Source organism: Carassius carassius, chromosome 46 (assembly GCF_963082965.1).
Source record: "Carassius carassius chromosome 46, fCarCar2.1, whole genome shotgun sequence".
NCBI classification, from domain to species: Eukaryota; Metazoa; Chordata; class Actinopteri; order Cypriniformes; family Cyprinidae; genus Carassius; species Carassius carassius.
The window spans coordinates 20,741,753-20,766,581 of NC_081800.1; the positions used below are offsets into that span (position 1 = coordinate 20,741,753).

The 24,829-nt window shown below is 38.4% G+C and overlaps 1 protein-coding gene across 1 annotated transcript in view; it reads left to right on the top strand.

Annotated features, from left to right (window-relative positions):
* The window catches only part of LOC132129545 (MICOS complex subunit mic25a-like), a 63,696-nt gene that overhangs the window by 10,638 nt on the left and 28,229 nt on the right, over window positions 1-24,829 (top strand). The window contains exons 4-5 of the mRNA XM_059541174.1: window positions 5,178-5,261; window positions 21,314-21,384. Of these exons, the coding sequence (XP_059397157.1) occupies window positions 5,178-5,261; window positions 21,314-21,384 (155 nt within the window). The remainder of the gene's footprint in view (window positions 1-5,177; window positions 5,262-21,313; window positions 21,385-24,829) is intronic.

The window sequence follows — 24,829 nt, forward strand, 5'->3', positions numbered from 1 at the left end:
TGTCTGTGTGTGTGTGTGTGTGTGAGTATGTGTGGCTCTCAACAGGCTCTGTGAGTTCTTTGAGATGGAGTGATGAGTTTGCCGTCATCAGACCAGCAGGGAGCAAACCAAGCGCCAACCTCCCGCTCTCTCTCGTGAGGCCAATAAGGAAGTGACTAAAACTGCAATTCATCGACTGGCCGCTTGAGGCTGGCTGCAAAAGGAAGTCAGTCCCATAGACTCCCCATGTTAAAATGCCCAACTTTACAGCAGAAAAAACATGTTCACAGCCTGGTTCAAAAAATGATTTTGGTCTAAATAGCTAATTTTGCCCTTCATGACAACTGTGAGGGGGTGATTTTTTTTATAACTCATCCGTTTAAATTATATTAAGACTTAAAGTTCTGCATAATTAAGGGCGTAGACACTTGAGTGACAGGTGGATTGCCGCTGCTGACACTGCCGTCGTGCTAGGTGGGCGTGGCTTCAGCAACTAGCTCCCGCCTTTTTGCCCATTTTTGATTGTCCGGCAGAGTCGCGTGGTGACGCGCTGCCAAGATGGCGACGGCCCGCTCTACACACAAAACACACTTCAGGAGACTACGGGTGACGTCACGGACACTACGTCCATGTTTTTATACAGTCTATGGAGCAAACTCTTGATTCTTCAGCTAAGAGTTGTCATAAAGTCGCTAAGTTCCTCGAGAGGCTATTTTAGGTAGTCTGCATTCTTTTGGCATCATGGTAACAAGCTTTGTAGCTTTGTAAATTACATTTTTATAAATATGAAGAAAAAAAAAAGAAATTTTATGTCCAGCACAAAAATCTAACTGGATGAGCTTATTTCAAGCTACCTTCATTTTGTGTTTCAAAATAGCCAATATATTTATGCCTGTGACTGGACATCAGTTGAATTCTGTTTTAATGTGCCAGTTTATATTAATAGCCAACAGCTAGGCTGGCAAACTATATTACTTGTTTAACATAACATGTTTATTGATATGAATACATTTAATTATTTATTAAACATGGATGCTTCTTTTATCATATTGCCGTTTTGCTGTTTTAGAAGAAAAGCGCAGCATCTGATCAAAATCTTATAAAGATTAAAAAAAGCAAAAACAGCAACATTTTCGTAATATGTTGCAGTTGAATTAACACTTAAAATATAAACATTCCAAATGAAACGCATTTCAGACCTGTGTAAAAATGGAATGCAAACAGCAATTTCATCTTTAGTTTTAGCAATTGTAGTACTTAAACATTTTATTTTAGGTAGATGCTGAAGCAATATTAAAAAAAATATATATATTTTATTCTTTTTACTTAAATTGTTTGTTAACCCAATTTTAATATTTGTTTTTATTTCAATTAAGGAAACGGCTTTTATTAGTTTTAGTTATCAACACTGATTTTCATAAATGCAGCAAAGAAATAAAATGGAAACTGAATGATTAATTAATTTGAAGTTGATTTCTGTTAACAGCATGTGCATCTCCTCATATGCTCAGCTCTAGGTTTTAACTCCGCCTTTTCTTTTGCTTATCGCTGTAGATCCATGCGAGGCCTGGCAGTGTTGAGCACTTGGCTTCAGCAAGCAGACCAGATTACCCTCTCCTCCATGATCATTAAATACGTGTGAAACGCCCTGCTGCTGCTTCTATAATGAGGAGTGATTCCATACCACATAATACATTTGTTAGCACCCAGTTTACAGTTGCAGTTAGGATCCCTTGGAGATTTGTGCTTGGCCTTTTACAGTCTCCTTTTCATGTTTGATATTTAACTGGTCAAGCACAAAAAATAGACATAAGATGTAAACCATTTGTTGAAGTTGTCAGAGAGAATTCTGTCCTATTTTAACTACTTTTTTTTTTAAAGGTCCACATTAAATCAAAACTGACCCCATTTACGTTCTTAATTAATGTATTTGGGTATATTATGCATATGGTTTTCATTGCCTCAAAATGTTTTTTCTTTTTTTGGTGATTTAACCAGATGAAATTAATAACTTATAAAAGTAGTAGTGCACTGTCAACCAAAAGCATTCAGCTGAAACGAATTTTCGGTTTTGGCCAAAACAGATTTTTAGAGCTAAAATCGTTAACCAAAACGGTCATGTTTAGGTAGCAATTTTTCAGTGGCTATGTCAGTGTCTATTTAATGCAAATAACATGGATCATCTACAACTTGTCAGACAATATTGATTTCTCATTTTAATTGATTTCAAATGAACAGATATTTTAGTCTGTTTTTTTCAGTTGACAGTTCATAAAAATTCACTTAACGCAGTTTGTAGTGCACCAATAATCACAATAAGCTTTGTGCTTTGCCACTTTCGATATGAATGTAATTCTGAGCTTTCAAACTATTTTATAAAATAAATTAAGCAACAATAGTTTATATTTCAACAATGAATTGGAGTAGAAACATAATTATCATTAAAAAGTTGATATAAACCTGCCTTATGTGCAGTTTTAATGTTTATATGCAACTCAAGTGATTCATTAATTGACTATTAAATAAACTTTATTTTGGGTTTTCAGATAAATGAAAAATTGTCATATTGGATTTAGTATTTCTGTAAAGAAATTACCGTATTTTCCGGACTATAAGTCGCACTTTTTTTTTCATAGTTTGACTGTTCCTGCGACTTATAGTCAGGTGCGACTTATTTATCAAAATTAATTTGACATGAGAAATGAACCAAGAGAAAACATGACCGTCTACAGCCGCGAGAGGGCGCTCTATGCTGCTTATTGCTCCTGTAGCCTACACTGAGCAGCATAGAGCGCCCTCTTGCGTCTGGAAACGGTAATGTTTTCTCTTGGTGCTTGGTTCTAAATAAATGCGACTTATAGTCCAGTGCAACTTATATATGTTTTTTTCTTCGTCATGACGTATTTTTGGACTGATGCGACTTATACTTAGGTGCGACTTATAGTCCGAAAAATTCGGTAATTTGTTTAATCACTAGTTATAGACCGCAAACCTTAGTTCTAACCAATAATAATGGAAAATTTGCCTGCCACTGTTTTTATATTGACTAGAAATATTAAAAACATGCTGCTCTCCTAACACGTCCAATCAAGTCTCAATAGATACAAGTCCTGCACCTTAGTATTTCCCATTGAAAATAGAAAGAAATATATTATAATCGGCCCATAAATGTGTTTTCATGTCTTCTTTAAATGTAACATTTCAAATATGGATGTAAATTGTTTCAAACATGATGTTATATGTTTTTCCTGTGAACCATTTTTTTTCCCCCTGTGGCTAAGTGTTAAGAGATGTTTTCTTCCTATTTCCCTATTTCTCTTTCTCATGCCTGCCTTTGAACTGGATGCCTGGGTAAGCATGACATATTCCACAGTCGTTGTTACATTTCTCTCATTCATTCGTTCTTTCTTCCTATCTCTCCGTGTCTTGTTTGCTCTTCATTTGAACATGGTGTTTTGGTTTTCATGCAATAAGCCCCGATTGTGAGCATGCAAACCGTATCGGCCTCCATGGCGGTTTCAGAGCTACCCAGCTAGAAAATTGCATATGATGCTCGTGCTGATGGAGGTGATTTACTGCTCGCCCGAGACAGGAGGCAGAGGGAAGGGGGTGATTATGTATGCCCGTAATTTGGGGTTGTGCTTTGTTGTGCACTGTTGTCTGGCTGCTGCAGTACATGTGCCTCTTTCCCGGTCAGCGCCACGGGGCGTCTCTCCACTACAGCATTCATGCACGTGTGTCTATGCGAGAAAGCACGTCTGTGTGAATGCTGTACCCTGCTGGGCTTAATGTATCTGTGCCTCGTACATAGTTGCGGAATGAGGGAAGCTAATTACAAGGGGGATGCGTGCATGTGTGCGAGCGTGTCACTTACTGCGTTCCCTTTGATCGAATATTGTTTGAATACTTAGTCTTTTTGAAGCTTTGAACAAATTTTTGTATATTTGCTTGTGCTTGTGTATCAGTGTTGTGAAAAGTAATCGCTGCTTTTGCTTTTCAGTGGCATAGATGTTTGCATGCTCACAAATAGTCTATATCATCTCAGACATCCAATCCCCCCTGCTTTGTGAATTCAGAATCGGTGCCAAACAAGCCGATCGTGTTCAGATATTGCACACCTGTTTGAGCGTCACATGCATGGATCACCTACAAATAAGTGTACATAGTTATCTTGCGTCCTCATCTTCTCTGTTTATTTTTGGAATCCCTCTGTGTTGCGAATCACCCTCGGTGCTTTTTTCGAGGGCTGAACATCTTACACCAGCTGTCCTTTTCCTGAAGTCTCTGGCAGAGACCGCTGATCAGTTTTAAGAGCTTTGGTCCATGCGGTTTGAGTGAAGCTGTACTGTGCAATGTCCTGCGTCTGGCCTCTCTTGTGTATGGTTTTGGTTTTGGACCAGTAGGGACATATGCTGCGAAAAGCATTTGCTTATTCGCTGCCCAAAAATATTGAAAACCTTGACAAATCTTCTGAAAATGCCAACAAATAGTGAAATTCCAAAAATGACAGTTGGACTTTCAATGTCCTAAGCTTATAAGCCTTATGGTATAAAAATTATTAATATCACCAACTTCATCCTAGGGCTTGATTTTAGGCATTTTTGTCACTTTCCGCTTTGTCACACATTTATTTCTAAGTAAGAAGTTCCATCAGCGCATTCTGGGCTCTTCTTGATGTCCAGTCAGGCCAGTAATTCAGATTTTTACATGTACTGGCAACATTTTCACTGGCTGCATTAAGATGAATTAGTAAAAAAAATAATTGCTAGTAATATTAAAATGTAAAAGGTTTTTATTCACTAAATTGTTACTTTATTTTTTTTAAATTCTTAATGCTTAATTTTTTATAATTTGTTTAAATTTTTTTTTCTATTTGTAATTTGTTATTTTTTCCATTTACTAACATTTTATTTATTTAGCAATAAGCGTCCTTATTTTTGGAATTTGTCAAGATTCGGGAACAATTGACTGACCACCCACTGACCGAAAATAATTGTTATTTTTTGCGGGTTGTTAAAACACATCAGTTACTTCATCAATACTGTCATAGTTATTTGTTGACTAAAGTGTTTACTTATTATTTACTGATTTTATTCATTTATAATTTTACGTCTTTTTTAAATATTTTTTATTTACAAAAGGAAATTTTGCAACTGCTCAGCTGTATGACACGAAACTCTTCATTTACTTCTTTCCAGGGGAAACAGTTGGAGAAGAAGGAGACTGAACTGAAGGCGCTGGAGGCTTTCTACAAGGAACAGATCACACAACTAGAGAAGAAGGTTGGTGTCTTTCTGTCAGTTTAACCCAATTTATCTTTGATATTTTTTCCAGTTTCAGTTTTTTTTTAAACCTGCTTAATGCTGATAGGCTTAAAGGGATATTCACCCCAAAATAAAAATGTGGTCATTAATCACTTACCCCCATGTCATTCCAAACCTGTAAAAGCTTTGCTTGTGACTGTCCCATAGACTGCTAAGTAAGTTAAATTGTCAAAGTATAAAAGATGTCATCAGATTAGTCCATCTACCATCAGTGGTTCAACTGTAACGTTATGAAGTGTCAAGAATACTTTTTGTAAGCGAAGAAAACAAAAACAACAACTTTATTCAACAATTGCTTTATCAGTCGTCTCCTCTGTGTCTCTCCACATCACTCAAACTGCCTACGCTCTTCTGTGTCAGCCGCGCCACAAGGATGCGCTGTTTGGAGCTGCTGCCACAGAGTAGCATAGGCAGTAAAGTCGTCATTTTTGTTTTCTTCGCTTACAACCAGTATTCTCGTTGCTTCATAACATTACGGTTGAAACACTGATGGCAGATGAACTATTCTGACAATGCCTTTCATACTTTTGTGGATCTTGACATTGTATTTTACTTGGCAGTCTATGGGACAGTCATAAGCCTCCTGGTTTTCATCCAAAATATCTTAAATCGTGTTTCGAAGGCGAACTAAGCTTTATGGGTTGGAACGACAAGGGGGTAAGTGATTAATGACAAATTTTTCATTTTTGGGTGGAGTATCCCTTTAAATAGCTCACAGATACTAATGCTTTTAGTGTGTAAATGCACAAATACCATAGTACGGCATCTGTGGTGTTTCTATGAAGATCTTTGAAATGTTTGGCTTTTAAGTTCTCTCTTCCCATATCATTTGCACAGTTGATCCCTGACATTTTTGAGAAAAAGAAATTATGACGCAGAGCCTCAAGGAAAGGTATGCATAAGCAGACGGCAGCTTCAGGATCAGTGGGTGGTTAAGAACTTGTTTCCATGCTGTTGTCGGTTTTTCCGCTTAACGCAAGGCGCCTCTGTTTGTACACAACTCTCGTTACGCCATAATATTTGAGGATGAAAGCACCGGTTATCCTCTACTGCTGCATTCAGTCACTTTCAGAGAGAGATAATGCCCAAACGGGGCTATTTTCCACTGCCCTACCTTCAGCCATCTATCCTTCGTAAATGACCGGACAAAGATCATAATGGTTTATACAGCACTGAAGTGGGAATCTGAAGTGCATTGGCTCCATTTGGATGGGCAGGAACGCTGACTGCATTTATCTGCTGAGTTCACACCTTGATTGACGCCCAGTGGTATAAAAAAATGAATAAAGTTACATTAAATGGAAAGCGCATTGCTCGGCGCGGTGAGGAGCAATGGTGCAGAAAGTGCTTTCGCCAAAGCCTCAAAACCATTCAACTATTGGCAAATGAAGTCAGAGTTGCTCTCCAAGATTGTGATTTTCCTCAGTCCCCACTCTTGTTCGTTTTCTCTCTTTTGCCCTCCCTCCCCAATTTTTTTCTCCTGTGTTCTCTCTCTCTCTCTCTCTCTCTCTCTCTGAGGACTTATCGACTGCATGCAGGCAGGCAAAAAAGTGAAAAAACTTCTTTCCCCTCTTTACCAACATGCCGTAGGAAAGCAGCCCTGCACGTAACAGTGGCCGTGTTGTATGGAAGTGGGTGTCCAAAAAAAGGCAATTTTTGCGTGGTTGAGTTACATTATTTCCCAGAATGCAAAGAAGAATTTGAATGACCACCAACAAAGGATCATTATAACCTAGTAGTGTAATAATGTCAAATGAATTTTGTCGACTTAAGTGGAGTCACACTATTTAATACATTAAACAGATTTGACTGTCTATGATGATATTGAGTTACTTTATTTCTTAGAATGCATAGCAATATTTGAAGAACCACTGCCACAGAAATGTTTAACGTACATGGTTGTTTATAGCAGTTAAGTCTTAAAGCGTTAGTTCACCCAAAAATGAAAATTATGTCATTAATAACTGACCCTCATGCAATAGTATGTTCCTGCACAACCGGAGGCTGATGATTCAGGACCGCAGATCTAGGACCGCAGTTCTAGGACCCTAGTTTTTCGTGACAGCGCCACCTACCGTACTGAACGATATAGCGATGGCTGCAGTTTCAGGACCGCAGTTCTAGTACCCTGTTGGTTTAGTTTGCAGTCACGTTACTTTGTATATAGCATCAATATATTAATCTCAGTAGTATTTGTTTTTAAATGTGATTTTTGATTCAAAATGCACCAGAGGTTAATTACTAAGTGTGCTTTGAGTCAAAATTTTAAATTTAAACATGAATTTACACAAAATATAAATGAAATATCAATTTTGTAAAATTGATGTATATCAATTTTAAAACAATTGTAAAAAATGAAGAATCTTAAAAGTCTTGGTGTCTTGAATTATACAATATATTGATTAACCTCCTTAAGGTGAATTAGCTCATTATCAGGTAAGTTAAAGTTGGAATCAGCGTATGGAATCAGTCACTAAATTACAGCCGATATTTTAAAAGTTGTTGAGAGGCAAGACAAGACAAGAAAGATTCAAGAATGTTTATATATATATATATATATATATATATATATATATAATGTCATTTTTGTGACAACATCACAACAGCACATAAGTGAACCCCTTTTCCATCAGTTGCTGCATGGATAGAATGGCTGTAGGCTTCAACTCTAGAGAAAGAGAGCGAGAGACAGAGAGAGATAAATAAGAAACATTTGCTTAACATATTCAACTGGAATATATATATATATGTGACGAAGAGGCCAAGGCGGTCTGATCCATCTGCAGTATTTTATTAACACAGGTAAGCCAGCAGAGATAGACAGTCATAGAACTCAAGGACCAGGCAAGGCCAGTATAAATTACACAAAACAGCACACAGATAAGGGCAATCCAAGAATCGTAACTCAAACAGGCATGGGTCAAAGGGCTGGCAGCTTAGGTTCACAAACGAGATTAGAGTCCAAGTCAAAATCACAAGAACAAACACGAGAAACAAGTTAGAGGCAGAGTTTGGGTAAATCAAGACTTCACAAATGAACGATCAGCAGAGCAGTCCAGATAAAGGGGAGCTGAGGGTACACAGGTGATAATCATGCAATGATAAGGAGATTAATCAGGAGATAATGAGCAGAGGTGGGTAATAGGAAAAGCAGTCCTAATACACAGGAGAGAGGGATCTGGTGAAACCAGGAGGAGGCGTTGTCGAGCGTTCCTTGACAATATATATATATATATATATATATATATATATATATATATATATATATATATATATATATATATATATATATATATATGAAAAGTGAAAGTTCTTGCAGCATGTGGTGCATCTCTTCAATTTGGGCAGGGATCTCCCTTTTTGGAATGTTATATGTATCTTGAAAAAGAGAGAGCCTACTTGTTAGAATATTTTGAGATCATGAAAATATCCCTAGTGCCTTTTTTAATCATCTGTCCTACAATGAGCCTAACCAAATCCATAAAATCAATTCATATTGGCCATGCAGAACATGACAGAAACTAACACATGATATCATTGGACTGTATGTGGAGTAGACCTGCAGATTAGGCCAAATTGTAACAAGCTATTAAAATTGCAAAACAATGCCAAAACAACAGGCTGCCACATACTGCAACTAGGCAGTCAGTGCAGTTTAATTATGAAAGATATTTTATACATAAATATGGTAAAACAACGACTATTAAGCCAGTATTCACACTACATTAAGCTGCAGATAAATCTTACAAACCTTACATAAACCATGCTCTTGTCATCTGATAAGTTTAATCAGTGGCGGATCTAGAAAATTTTGCCTGGGGGGGCAAAGGGGTGGCAAGAGGTCTTGGCAGGGTGGCAGGGGTACATGGAATCCCTATATATGAATTGCTTTAAAAAAAAACCCACAAAAACACTTTTAAACTACAGTAGTTATTGTTTAATCATGCCCTTACACACTAAAACGTTTTTTAATAAACAACACACACACCAGTTATGTTTAGACTACTTAATTCTATTGTATTTGTTATTTCCCCAGTTGTAAACTGGTTTCATTGCTGTGATATCTGAGAGGAATTGGATTTAATAGGACTGCTTAGGCTTAGCTAATCAAATGATCGATCTCCTAACTGGCACTGTATTGTGTGTTGTAACGTAACAGCCCAAACTAAAATTGGGTATTTTTATTTAAAGTAATTAATTAATTATTAAAGCGATTTAAGGGAATAAAGAAAAAGGAAGGCTTGTTGTATTAGTGAAATAATTGTAACTATTTGCAACTAATATTTTATTTTTAATTTACATAAACGAATCAAGGAAATTATAGCATATTTTCAATTCAAAAAGGCAAAATTTAATAAATAAATAAAAAAAGTTGAACTTTTCTATTGTAAAACAGTCAAATATTATATTATCTACTTACATTTTACCAGGCATTTGGTAACTTATTTAATAATTTTGACATTGATGAGCTAGACCGCTGAACTTTGTCTTCCTAACAACAAACAGAGCGTTGCGTAATGTAGTGCATCAGAGCAGCATCAATAATAATATCAAGTGAATCTCTTATCTGCATCTTAAGTTTATGCCAATAATAATGACAGGTTTGCGAACGTGAACTCGGTGAGCTCGCACAAAACACATCTTCAGCACAGCGACTCATTTAAACGCCTCTGATTGGCCGATGTGATCAACAGACATGTCTGTGATTGGCTACAATGCTCAACGTTGCAAAAGCACGTCAAAAGTACCTTTAATGCAAAGGGAAAAATATAAATAAAAATGTAATATGCACTGTTCATGATTAGTTAATCGCGGCCGCTGTAATCTTATTTACATTTGTTTTTCTGATGAATTGTTTTGCTCTGTGAGAAAGACAATTTAACAAAATATTCGGGGCTTTACTAAAAACTTTCGGGGCTTAAGCCCCATTAGCCCAGCCCTAGCACTGCACCTCAATATTTTATATTTTTTATTAAGCTGTTCTTGTCTTTACTAAAATCAAAATCAGGCTAATCAAAGAGAAGAGTGCTCTTACAAATCACGAGGGAGCGATTTGACCGCTGATTTTGCCTAACGTAATAGACTCGCTGTTTTTGCTGATGCTGAATCGTCTTTAGCATACAATACATTCATTACAAATGTAACTTTAAGTTAAACGTGTGTTTAAACTACACCTGGGGAAACTCACTTCACCTTCAGAGGATCTGTCCGGGGCAGCTCAGTCTCTGGTTGCAGGGCCACCGCACCGAAGCAGACTCGCTGTGTTTATGAGCCAGACTGAGCGAACGCCGCTCTGCACGTTTGAAACAGGGACATAACTAAGTATTTGAGGGGTTGGGGGGAGGGCAAATAATACATTTAAAATAAAAAATTAAATTGTTCACTTTTGGTAAATGTATTGGACATAGTGCTGGGTTGTTTTTGTAAGTACAGTTTTTGGATCATTAAAGTTAGGGGGGCAGCTGGGGGGGCAAGGCTCTAGAGTGGGGGGGCACCTGCCCCCCCTTGCCCCCCTGTAGATCCGCCCATGAGTTTAATTAATGTGCAGGCTAGATTCACTTATAATACTTCGTCATTAAAACTCAACAAGGATGAAATCATGGCCACAAATTGACGTCGTAGTAATTAATAAAACTAGCTCACAAATTCTTAATTTGGTGGGAATTAATTATTAATTCATAGTTAGCAGTTCTCACTATGTAAACTTCGCACCGTTTAAACGTTATAAAATAAAACTTAATTAAATATCGGTACTGCTGTCCACGTCATCCATCTTTAATTAGTGTTGATCCAGTACGGTAGGTGGCGCTGTCACAAAAAAACTAGGGTCCTAAAGCTGCGGTCCAAGAGTTGCGGTCCTAAAACTGCAGAATCAGAATCAGAATCAGAAAGAGCTTTATTGCCAAGTATGCTTGCGCATACAAGGAATTTGTTTTAGTGACATACGCTTCCAGTAAACAGAGACAACAACACACAGACAAAAAAAAAAAAAAAAAAAAAAAAAAATATTACAGGAGAATTATAAATTGGCAAATAAATAAGTGTATAAACAATTGTGCTATAAATGATAATGGAATAGGATTGAGTGAGATGCAGGAATGTTCTAGGATGGAGGGGTAACAAATAAATATAAGGATATTGCACATTTTTGCATAAGCATAAGTTTAAGTGGGAAACATTTAACTGTTCATGAGGTAGATTGCCTGGGGGAAGAAACTATTCTTGTGCCTTGCTGTTCTTGTATTTGCGGCTCTGAGGCGCCGGCCAGATGGCAAAAGTTCAAAGATGGGGTGACTTGGATGTGAGGGATCCAGAGTGATTTTCTGAGTCCTTTTCCTCACTCTGGATGTGTACAGTTCTTGGAGGGTGGGCAGAGGAGCACCAATAATCCTTTCAGCAGTCCGAACAGTTCTCTGTAGTCTTCTGATATCTGATTTTGTAGCTGAACCAAACCAGACAGTAATTGAAGTACACAGGACTGACTCAATGACGGCTGATTAGAACTGTTTTCTGCAGCCTCCGGTTGTGCAGGAATACCCTTCTCCCCTCATGTCGTTCCAAACCAGTAAGACCTCCATTTATCTTCGGAACATAGTTTAAGATATTTTAGATTTAGTCCGAGAGCTCTCAGTCCCTCCATTGAAACTGTGTGTACGGTATACTGTCCATGTCCAGAAAGGTAAGAAAAACATCATCAAAGTAGTCCATGTGACATTCAGAGGGTCAGTTAGAATTTGTTGAAGCATCAAAAATACATTTTGGTCTAAAAATAGCAAAAACTACGACTTTATTCAGCATTGTCTTCTCTTCCGTCTCTGTTGTGAGAGAGTTCAAAACAAAGCAGTTTGTCATATCCGGTTCGCGCACGAATCATTCGATGTAACCAGATCTTTTTGAACCAGTTCACCAAATCGAACTGAATCTTTTTAAACGGTTCGCGTCTCCAATGAGCATTAATCCACAAATGACTTAAGCTGTTAACTTTTTTAATGTGGCTGACACTCCCTCTGAGTTCAAACAAACCAATATCCTGGAGTAATTCATTTACTCAAACAGTACACTGACTGAACTGCTGTGAAGAGAGAACTGAAGATGAACACCGAGCCGAGCCAGATAATGACTGGTTCACGAGTCAAGAACTGGTTGCATCGGTTTTCGGATCACCAGTAGTTCTTTTGGACAGTTCGATTCAATAAACCGGTTGAAGAAAACGGTTCACCGGTTCTTTTGCGCTTGACGTAATGGCATCTGTGATGAGTGGGGTGGGGCCGAGAGACGTGGGAACAGGAGCGAGGCCAGTGGAGTGATTGGAGATGAACGACACCTGTTCGACCCACCGGTCTCGAGTCCCACGGAGGAGATGGAAGGATATAAAACAGAAGCGACGACAGTGAAGGACGAGAGAGGACCAGGCCTGGAGTTTATTTTGTGTTTGCTTTTTATTTGTGCGCAACAGTCATCCGCGAGGGGCTGTTGCGCTGTTTTGTGTTTATTTTGATTGTTAAAGTTTCATTTGATTGTCTGCCGGTTCCCGTCTCCTTCTTCCCGATGAATATGAAGTTTGTATCGTTACAGTGATGCCGAAGCCCCGGAGAAGGAGGGACGCGCTGCTGAAGATCCCTCGCCGCTGTGGTGAATCCGCGGTGCCATCGAGCAGGCGAGGGAGTGTGCCGCCATGGACGCTCGAGGCAGTGGGCTGGAGTGAGTTGCCGGGGACGGGCAAGCTCACCGCCAGCCGCCCGTGATGTGGAGGGGCGGCTGCCGTCCGTGAGGGAGCAGAGGAGTCGGCGCCGTGCGCCAGGGGGCCGGAGCCTTCTGCCTCCGTGAAGGAATCCGGAGGAGCAGGGAACGGGGGACTCCTGCCGGCTGCCCAAAACCGGGGGAGCCGTCGCCGTCCACCGGGCAGCGGAGGAGTGTCGTGCCGTCCGCCGAGGGCCGCCCAGTGCCACCGCCAGGCACCGCAGAGGAGATTACCCAGCTGGTGGAGGGCCGAGTAGCAGTGCGTCTGGGAACCGGAATTTTTTTTTTTTTTTTCTCTCGTCTCTGTCGCTCCTCCTTCCATCTCCTTTTCTCTTGCCTTGTCTGTCCTACCCCCAGGTTCCCGCAGGTCCCCGTGAGCGGTCCCCCCGGAGGGAGGGGAGGGGTGGGGGGGTGGAGCGCAGTCTCGAGGGTACCCCCCGGCCTTAATTTTCAGTAACGGAGTAATCTAATTAATTACTTTTCCCATCGTTGCAACGCCGTTATCTTTACTGAGAATGTAAAGTGTCGCGTTACTACAATTTGGTTGAATAAAGCTTGAGGTGTCATGCTTTGGTTAGTGGCTACACATCAGCTGCCTGACACCGTTGAAAATCCAATGATGATTGGCTGGGTGGGCGGTGCCCTGCTCACGCTGTCTCACTGCACGCCCTGACAACCACTAAACACAAGACAGCATCAGCAATAATGGTGTTCTCGAACTGGAAGTACCAGAAATTAAAGGCGAGAATGTTTCTGTAACATGCACAGTATGCCCAGGAAAAAAGACTTGAAATTAACACGTGAAATTAACTTCACAACAGATGCGAATTCGCGTCATGGGGGCTTCTGCCAGTTGAGTTCACGCAGCATTTTCAACCACCATTTTTATTCAGATAATTTTCTAAATATTACTGTTATCGTGTTAAAGTATTTAATGCGAGAATGTAGTTGTTTTAAACTCAAATATCTGATTTTTTGAGGTCGTCTATTCGCATCTTTGCATTGACTTAACATTGAAATCACTCGCGCCAGATGCTCTATTCGCGTCTGGTGTGAACGCACCATAAGAGTTGGATAGTGTTTTGTTTATTGTGCAGTAACTTTAGGCCTAATATACAGTTACAGAGATTTGCACTAATGGCCAGGTTTCCCTTTGTTTCTTTTTACCCAAGTTTAAATTTGTTTGTCTTAATTTTGTACTTGAATTTTATTTTCAATAATTATTTTTTATATATTTTTATTTCTATGCATATCATATGGCAGGCTGCAATCTATTGAGTTCAAATAAATACAACATTTTCTAAAATACTTATAGTGTTGAAACTGAGATATTACTAAATTACATTTTGGGAGAAGTAATTTGTAACTGTAACTGCCAACACTGCTCATAACATTAGCACAGAATCAGTTCAGAATCAATCACCAAAAGAATCAGTTCGGTTCAGACGCTCTGTGTGTCGGTCTACTTCACACTGAATCACACATGCGCAGTATCATCAGTTCATCAGTTCTCAAATCGGACGCGTCTGACAGAAACGGTTCTTGACTCGTGAACGAGTCATTATCTGGCTCGGCTCGGTGTTCATCTTCAGTTCTCTCTTCACAGCAGTTCAGTCAGTGTACTGTTTGAGTAAATGAATTACTCCGGGATATTGGTTTGTTTGAACTCAGAGGGAGTGTCAGCCACATTAAAAAAGTTAACAGCTTAAGTCATTTGTGGATTAATGCGTATTGGAGACGCGAATCGTTTAAAACGATTCAGTTCGATTTGGTGAACTGGTTCAAAAAGATCCGGTTACATCGAATGATTCGTTCGTGAACCGGATATCACAAACTGCTTTGTTTTGAACTCTCTCACAACTCGGAAGAGAAGACAATGCTGAATAAAGTCGTAGTTTTTGCTATTTTTCGCGAATTTGGTTGACTACTGTGTTTCCCAGAATGCACAGAAATAAATATTTAAAGAACCTCAGTCAATGAAAAATTCAAATCTAGTTACATGGTAATGTCAGACAAATTTGGTTGAATACAGTGCTTGGAACAAATCATATGGCAAGGCTGTTCCTCCATTAATATTAATGTGAGGTGTCATTTTTATTTTCTGTGACTAAAGAAAGTCGCATTAAATGCAATATTTGTATTCTCTCTATCAAACGCTGTATTCAGAACAAGAGAGTAACCCAGCCACCTTGACAGCTTTAGAGAGATAATTCCTCTCTATTTGACTCCTCTTGCTTTGTTCATATAAGCTGTACTAAGAGGGTTGCTCACTCACTGGGTTGAAGAATTGCCTTTTTGTTTATTCACTCTGGGCCCAGTGATTCGGGAGAAAGGGGATGAAGATGAATGTTTTTGGTACATGCTTCATTATGATGCAGAAACAAAGGATTGCAAAGGGAAATATTAACACTGGGAAAGCATCCATGGTGGCTTTGCTGATAATTTAATGCTTGTGTCTCTCAAAAGAGAGGATTTGTTCCACGGTGTACAGTTAACAATTTTCGCATGCAGCAGATTTACACCCCACTGTCTTTCAGACTTAATTCACATTTCATTTTGCTGGAGACTGAGTCATATTACACTTCCAAGCTCCGTTTTCCATTTGTCTGTTTATATTAAATCAGTGTTACTAATATTTCACCAGACGTTAACGGAGTCCTTGTATAGGAAGGTATGAAGTGAATACTGTTGGTATTGAATGAATATGAATAATTTCCACCACTTAATCAAGTCACTCTTCTTTAAAACATAAAGTTTTATTTCACGTCATTTATTTGCGTTGGCTCTTGTGTTGAGATGCTTTGTCCGCAACCATTAAAGTATTCGATTTCTACAGTGACTCATTTGGCGCACATCATTCTCTTTCTATGAAACCTGTTTACTGAATTCACCTGTTCTAACTCTATAGCGACGCAAATTCTATTGCTTGGTTCGCCCGAGCATTGCAATTATTTCACATTTACAAGAATTTATTCAAATGGCTTTCCCCAACTTTCCCCATCTGTCCTGCGCATGACACATTATTTCTTTGCGGCCCGTGCGCAGATGGTCTGCGGTTCTGTCTATCATTCTGTCTGTGTTTCTATCTATCTATCCTTATATCTGTCTGTCCGTCTGTCTTTCTTCCATTCATTCTGTCAATCTGTTGGTTGGACTGTCTGTCTGCTGTTTTTTCTGTCTGTCTGTCATTTCTCACTCTGTCAGTCATTCTCTTCTGTTTACCTATCTACCTATCGTTTTGTCTTTCTATATTGACTTAAGATGTTTTTATCATTATTTTCTTAATTTTAATTCTACTTCCTATCATTCAAATTCGACTTACAGATGCCTGCAGCTTGTTTGCTCAATTAAATTCAAAGTCAATTCAGATTTAAGACGAATGGTGCACAGACTTGATTTACAGTCTAACATTCATTCTCAGACGGGCGGTATGGAAGCGGTTAACTACATTTATGCCACAAGTATTCCCTTCAGGCCATGAGGGGGTGGTCCGCAATGTGTCAATCTCCGTCGCTGGCTCAGGGCAGACACAGGCTGTGAGGATTAATGGCGACCCAGTGCTAATTACTGTGCGATCATCATAAATAAACATTCTACATCGGGAGCCCCCGTCCCACCTACACACACACACACACACACACACACACATACACACACTTGCTGTCTCACAAGCATTGAGGTTACAGGCGAGATATCTTCTGTCTAATAGCAAATAGGATCATCCCAGTGTGTCAGATGCCCCAGTATTTATATTTACCTCATTACAAGGAAGCGCCGTTTGCCAAAGGGATCAGAAGCTGGCAATAAAAGGCGCACAGAGTGTTCGCAGTCAGGCTTTAGTTGCCGTGTGACACAGTCAGACCACGGGAGTGGGATAATGCAGGCTGTTGGCATGTCTGCTCACACTGCTGTTAACCCAGCAAGGGGGTTGGAATGGGTTCAGAAGGGGGGTATCTTCATGACAGACCCCTGAGAGGTGTGGCATATCCATCCCGCTTCTCCTGTTTCCCGTCGATGGCAGGTGCAGCTGAAGAAGTATATCTCAGCAGCGCAGACGAGCCACCACAGGAATGTTCTCCACGGCATAAGTGGCGAATGCCTTTTATGACAGCAAATGTTGCTTTTTTTTCCTCCCCTTCTTTTTGAAGGTGGCTGACATAATCGCCTAGCATCCATAAATTCTGCCAAAAGTGGTGAATTAGTACAACTGAAAGCCAAAGCTGTAAACAGCAGCATTCAGCTACCGTTTTGAATTAGCGCTGGCGCTCCCTAATCCTGCTAAAGCTTCTCCACTCATGTCTGCGTCCCGCTCTTAGCTGCTTCGCACTCTCTAGACAAAATTTTTTTTATTGCCCTGCCGTTTTAGTCACCCCCCCCCCGCGCGTCGCTCTTTCTCCCTTGTCACTAGTTGCGAAGCACTTTGAAGCACTTGAGCGTGGGTACGAGATAATAATCCTCCTGAAAACCTGGCAGCCGGGCTGACACGCTGTCAACGGTAGCTCTAGAAATTCCCTAACCGGCTACGGCAGGCTTCACCTGGACAGCATGGAGAACAGCAGATCTGTAGTACTTTCTGGCCTAGGACACCACCAAATCTGAAATTAATTTACTTCAAAGTATTTAAAACTTCAGTTGTTTTCTTTTATTTCTAAAGCAAAATTATTCTTCAAAGGTTTTTTTGTGTTGGGTGTACGTTGATGTCAGGGGCAGCAGGAGTGTAATAGCTTGTTGACTCTGTAATGGTGAGAAGCAGGGAGGTGGAGCAGCATTTCAATCAAGATGAGGGATGGTTTTGCATCCGTTTTTGATGTTTTGCATCTCTGTATGGTAGTGTACAAAGTAAATGCTGATGCGTTTAGGACACGTCTGAATATGTTGCGTCTGATATTCAGCCTTTATAAAATTTTCATATTTATGTTTCTTGCTTGATTTGGTTCTTTAATTGCCCACAGGAAGTCTGGACATGGCTTTTATGTTGTAAAAAATGCCTTTCTGACATATTAAATCAGTATTTTGCTGTTCTAAGAGAAGACCATCTCCTACATATTTACAGTTTGGCTAAAGTCAAACAAATTCTGGCGTGGTTGATTGTTTGTTACCCACAATCTTTTGCAATCAGTTGCACACACTCTTAAAAGCAGGTAGGGTTGCATTAGCTGTTCATTAAGACCTTACTTAAATTAGGAGATGAAGTTTATACTATAGGCTTAGTAACTCTTAGTTCATAATTTCTGTAGTATTATTCAAAGTCCAGGATTTGTTAAATTTTTCAATGTTTTTAATAGAAAACTCTTATACTGCGTTAACACCAAACGTGAATAGAGCGTCAGGCATGAATTATTTCAATGTTAAGTCAATGTAAAGATGTGTTTACGTGCGTCTGGAGGTCTCGCGGCGCGAATGAGGCGTTTGGCACGGCGCGGTAGACGAGAATTCGCCTCATTCGCGCGTCTAGTTTGCGCGAATGGTGCCAATGGTGCTCATCTGACGCCAGAGTTGAAAAATTTGAACCTTGCCATTAATCCGCGCTGCGTTAACCAATCAGGAGCCTGCTTGATGTTGTGGAGTCACTCATTCAACATGGAGGAACGACTGATATTGTCAGTGAGCAGTCACCCGGATTTATATGACACAAGTTCATATTTCTATAGAGACAGGAATAAAAAGGACCTCGCTTGGAAGAGTGTGTTGTAAATAGATATTTCACTTTTGAGTCACGTAACGTACACGTTTATCGACCCGTGGCCTTCCCGTCATTTTTTACAACTGTTTTCCCCCTAATATACAGCTACTTTTCGCTAACAAGATAATGTGTTTATTCAGAGGACGTGTGCAGGAAAAAGTGGAAAAGCCTCGAATGCTCGATCAACATCAGCCATCTTGCAAACAGACAACTGCCTAGCACTTGCCCCTCCCACAAGAAGCGGATTTTGCCTCGGAAGCGCGTCAATTTCGCTTCAAACTTTTGCAGAAAATGCAGAAAAACAGTAATTTTTTGAAAAATTATTAAAATGTAACAAAATTTTTATATTTAGATATATTTTAAATTGTTGTTTTTCCTTCAGTGCCACATGATCCTTTAGAAATAATCCTAATCAAATAAGATTTCTGTATGATTAATGTTGGAAACTAATGTTCTGCTAAATATTTTTATTTAAAGCATGATAAATTCTAGATACTTTGACTAGAAAGTTTAAAAGAAGAACGTTTATTTGATTTAATCTGAAAACTTTCGGCACTTTTGATCAAACTCTTGACTCTTATTTGATAAAACTATTAATGCATCCTTTCTGGATAAAATTATTAATTTAACAAAATTCTTAATGACCAAAAAACTAACATTTTTATAATATAGTTATGTTGTTCTAACATGTTAGCTTTACCGCCAGCCACATATCTTTGAAAAGCTTGTGATTCGATTGATGCAAATCATTTTAAGATGCATCCAACTCAGCAGGTACAATCAGTGTCTTTGTCAGACCGCCAACAAGGCTTCATGCTGGGATCCCATTGTGTTTTCCAGCTATAGCCACTGCAGGCATCGGTGTACAAAAAAACAAAAACAAAAAAATTTAGGCAGAATATTTTTTTTCCTTTATCAGTATGTTCTATTACTCACCAGTAAGAATATATAAGTAAGACTTACAGTGAGGTGAATGGTAAACAATGGCATCAATATTGCCGTATAAATTTGAGCCTGAATAAGATAGAGAGCATATTAGTGAAGAGGATCGAGCAGAACCTGTGCAAGCACTGCTCTTGCAGGACATTGCATGGTTTATGTAAATTTCAGAGCTTGTGATGTAACAAACCCAAGAAGAAGCTCGTTGTAGTCACTACCAGCAGTGTGTAGTAGGCCTTTAAACATGAATTCTGTAAAAGAAAAATATCTTCATAACAGTGTCTGGAAAATTTTCACTAACCACATATGCCACGGCTCTAAAATGTACGTTTCTTTTTTTTTCTTCTTTTTTCTAACACTGGTTACAGTCTAACATTGATTCCCCAGTGCTGATCCCTGTCTGTCACAGGAAGTGCTCGTCCTTGGGAGAAAGTCTTGCAGCAAATGCACCCTGTAGTGAAGCATAGTTGCCCGATATAGATTAAAATGCTGATTGGATTAGAAATGCAGCGGATGTGGCAGAAAGGCGAGGGTGTCAGAGATGGGTAGTGCCAGGTACAGTGGAGAATGACAAAGCAGGTGCCAGCTGTGTGATTTTAATGAGCGAATCCACCCAGCGCTAATGCATGCGAGGATGCGAGAGGTTTTTCATTCGGTAACCCTTATCTTTCCTCTCTGTGCTCTCGTTTAGAGTGACTTGTTCAATTCTAGCATAAAATTTGGTGTCAACTGCTGAATAGCAGCTGTGATGATGGTCAGATATCATTATCTTGCAATGAAGACTTGAAAAATGTCATAAAGGCTTTGAAAGTATTCAAAGGCCCCATGTAAATCCCAACAGTTGCTTCAGATCTGTATGCAAGGGTTTTTCATTTACAGAATTAGGGTCCTAAGCTCACTGGCCCCGGCAGGAGAGTGCTTGTTATTGAGGATTAGTTTTGTTTTACAGCATTAAGTGTTTCCTGCTGGCATGAAAATGACCCTGAATTGAAGACCTGTCAGGGATCGCTCCATGAAAGGATAAAGGGATTCAGGAAATGTATTTGGGTCAGTGTGTCATAATCCTGCTAGACTGCACCATAATACGAACGGTTTTCCCTCTTTATTTTGCATATGATAAAGGGTCCACCCACATGTATTTAACACTTTCTATAGCTTCAAGATGCATGTAGAATGAGGTTCAGTCTTTTGAACCCGAGAAATTTTTTGAATACATTACCGCATAACCGCCCATATTCACATAGCAATAGTTTGGCTTTTTTTCTGTTTCATTTTTTTTCTAGGAGAGGGGAAATCAGAAATGTGTACACTGTAATTTTTTTTTAAATGGTTCTAGAGCACTGAGTTCTTGATAAGTGCAAATATCAAACATGAAAAGACAGGATAAATTGATGCAACTTTTCAAAAGTGCCATTGTCTTCTCATGATGCATTTTACCAGCATTTTAGAAATATTTATACTACAAATGTTTGGAATCACTGTGAAATCTTAATATTTTTTTGAAAGAAATTGTTCAAAGATTAAAAATTATATTCTTTTCTATCAGCTCTATGGTCATTGTATAATCCCGTGCTTGCATTCTAGCAGTCTGTTTATTGAGATATTCAGGTGAAAGTCATAATCAGTATTTTTAATGTTTGTGTTTTAGAATGAGGAACGCTTCAAGACGCCTGCTGAACAGTTCCACACCGCTGCAACCAGGAGCGAAGCCAATATAAAGTAAGAGATTACAAAATTGTCACTTAATTATAATACAAACATTTTAAAGAATAAAATGAGTTCAAGCAACATCTACTTGAATTCAAGGCAGGATTTGGCATTGAAGAAGTACAAGCAAAAGTTTAATTTTTTTTTAATGATTAGCTAGGAAAATTGGTCACCCGAATTTGAAGACCAAAAAGAAACTTCTTTGGATAAAAGAGAACTGAGTTTCAGTTTCCAATTTCCAAAAAGTTGATGCAAACAGTTACTAAACAAACATGGCTGAAAATAAAAGTGGTTATTTTGTTCCGGTTGATCACAGCCTTATAATAACTTTTGACTTTCTTGAAAAGAGATAAGACTTTTTAGTGCCTTGAAAAAGTTTCATTAAATTAATGATGTTGGCGGCATGGTAAGCCTTTCTGCGGTCATCTAGTTTACTTCATGAAATAGTCTATAACTGATGATAAGGTGAAAAGCAAGGTACTGTCGCAAGCTTGCTCTGGTGCTTTCAAAGGAAGATGGCCTGGTTTCTATGGAGATAGGTCATTTCTATTCCTTCTCTGCAAATGGTAGAATGAAAGTAAGTTCATGTGAAAGGAACAGAACATACCAGGATTGACGGCTGGACTCTCATTAACGTAAATACAACATCCGAGAAGCCCCTGCCAAAACATTGATTATTATTCTTTGCTATCAGCTTCATGTTGTGGTTGCTGTCTTTCTTTCTCCCACCTCTCTGAAGCCAGGCGTGGAACTGGTGAGGTTGAATTGTATTTGAGATTCATTAGAGCAAGTTTATTTTCTCCTCTGCTGGAGAGACAGGTATTTTGTTCTCTCTGGGTTCGAATGAATCTCCAGCTGCTGTACTTAATGCAGATTGTGTGTAGCTCGCCACGACCCCACCAGCGCCCAGAGCTGCTCGCCATTCACTGAGGCTGAGGATCTTTCACAAATTTTTTACTCGCTTCTCTCTCCTTGCCCCTTTTTCTTTCATCTCCACCACAGTACTCTCTCTCTACCTCTTTCTGGCCACTCTTTCTATCTGTAGATCAAAAGTGCCTGTTCACATTTCAGCTGTCTGGTTTCCGGATGTATTTTTCTCAATCATTTTCTCCTTAGGCATTTTAGTACATTCATTGAGTTATTCAGTATCATGTAGTGATTCACAAAAAATGCTAATTTTGAATGCACTGCTTTAAAAACTGAAATTTTAATCCGATCTGTTTCCATTATTTATACACATTTTAAATATAAACTACAGTTTAAAAGTTTGGAGTTGGTAAGATTTAAAAAAAAAAAAGAAATGAATACTTTTATTTAGCAAAGATGCATTAAATTGATCATTAGCAACAGTGAAGAGTTCTTCAGTGTTAGCACATTTTTATGTGTCCAATTTTTTTAGATTTCAATTAAGTAATGTTCTTTTGAACTTTCTATTCATCAAAGAATCCTGAGAAAAAAAATTACATTTTCCTTAAAATATTGAGCAGCACAATTGTTTTCAGTATTGATAATAATAAGAAATGTTTCTTTTGCAGAAAATTTGCATATTAAAATTATTTTTAAAGAATCATGGGACACTGAAGACTGGAGTAATGATGCTGAAAATTAAGCTTTGCATCACAGGAATGAATTGCATAATAAAATATATTAAAATAGTTGTATTAATAATTGTATTAATATTTTGCAGTATTTTTGATCAAATAAATGCAGCTTTGATGTGCATAAGAGACGTCTTTCAAAAATATAAAAAAATACTGACCCCAAACTTTCAAACCTAGGGCACAATCTATCATGTACGTTTTAAGTTATAAATATTATTCATATAATAATAATTAATATTCTTCTTTTTTCAGGTGGTTTTGGACTTAAAGTAGACATAACACACACAGTGCCCATACAAGGAATTCCACCCTTTAGTATGTCATACAGGGCCACACTCTAAAAAAAAAATGACAACAAAAAACTTATACAAACCCTGAAGGAGTGAATTTGGCACAGATATACTCCATCAGTCACTGCTTAGCTTAATTGAAATCAACCTGGGCTATCATAATGGGAAAATGTACCTTTAACGATCTATGGCTCGAAGACGGTGCGTTTAGTAGCTGGCTCAAGCCCGTCGCTAACAATCGGGATCAAGCATCCAAACACAAGACGCGGAAAAGCTGAACTGAGTAGCTGGTTACTCGTGCGCTGTGTTCGGTATTTCTTAAGTGAAAGTAAACGGTTGAGGAAAAAGATGCGTTCATTGTCTCTTAAAGTGACCGCTCCTAATTTAGCTACTGGCTGCTGTAATGTTAATCAAGAAAATGAAAGAAAAATCACTCACTAATCTTGACTGCATAACTTTGTAGTTTCAACAAGAATTTATGCACAGTCAAACCAAAAATTATCCAGACTCCATATTTTACTAGTAGGACACTAATACATTTATGTAAGTGAGTAAAAGCAAACTGTGACATATTATACCCAAAGAATCTTCATACAGTGAACTACTAGGGAAATAGATAGATATAAATGTTTTATCTATCTATCTATCTATCTATCTATCTATCTATCTATCTATCTATCTATCTATCTATCTATCTATCTATCTATCTATCTATCTATCTATCTATCTATCTATCTATCTATCTATCTATCTATAAAATTGGTAGCAAAAATTATTCAGCACCTTATAAAGCACCATGCATTTTTTTTTCTTAATTGCTAATGCAACCTTTTCACACCACAGTCGAACAAAATAAAGCATTGCTTGGTAATTGGTCAACAAAGTATTGATAGTTGTGTAAATGTTGACATACTAACAGTTTTCTGTAGTTTTGGTTGATTGTAATCCATTACGTACAATCTATCAAAGTTATGACATTATCAAGACGAATTTGTTCTGACACAGTTTAACTCTGAGTTCTTGTCATATTTTATAACCATTTTAGAAGCAATAGCAAATAAACTGTAATAATGTGAGAAATGTTCAAGGTGTAATAAATTTTGGTTTGATTGTATATTTAATTTTTACATTGAAGACTATCCAGTGCTATTTTACATTTAATTATTCGGTTTCTGTACCTGGACACCTACAAACTTGAAAAAAACTTAAACATTGTGTAAATAGCAAAAATAAATAAAAATGAACGAACATACAAATTAAACAATTTCAAACAGGGCCCACTGGTACAACCTTCAGCAGGGCCCCGCTGACCCCATCTACGGCCGGCCTGTGGGTGTTGAATACTGTGACCAAACACCAATAACACTTGTTATTTTGGAAAGTAATGCCATAAAATAATTGTTAATTTACAATGTTACTTTACAATGTTACAATTGTTAAGTGTTCCTGTGTTCTTGATACTCAAGAAAAAGAAGGCGAAGGCTTCAGTTTCTTAATCTTAAGAAATAATAGAATAACTCTTTAAATAATAAAACTTGTTACTTTCAATGAAAGTCATTAATAAAA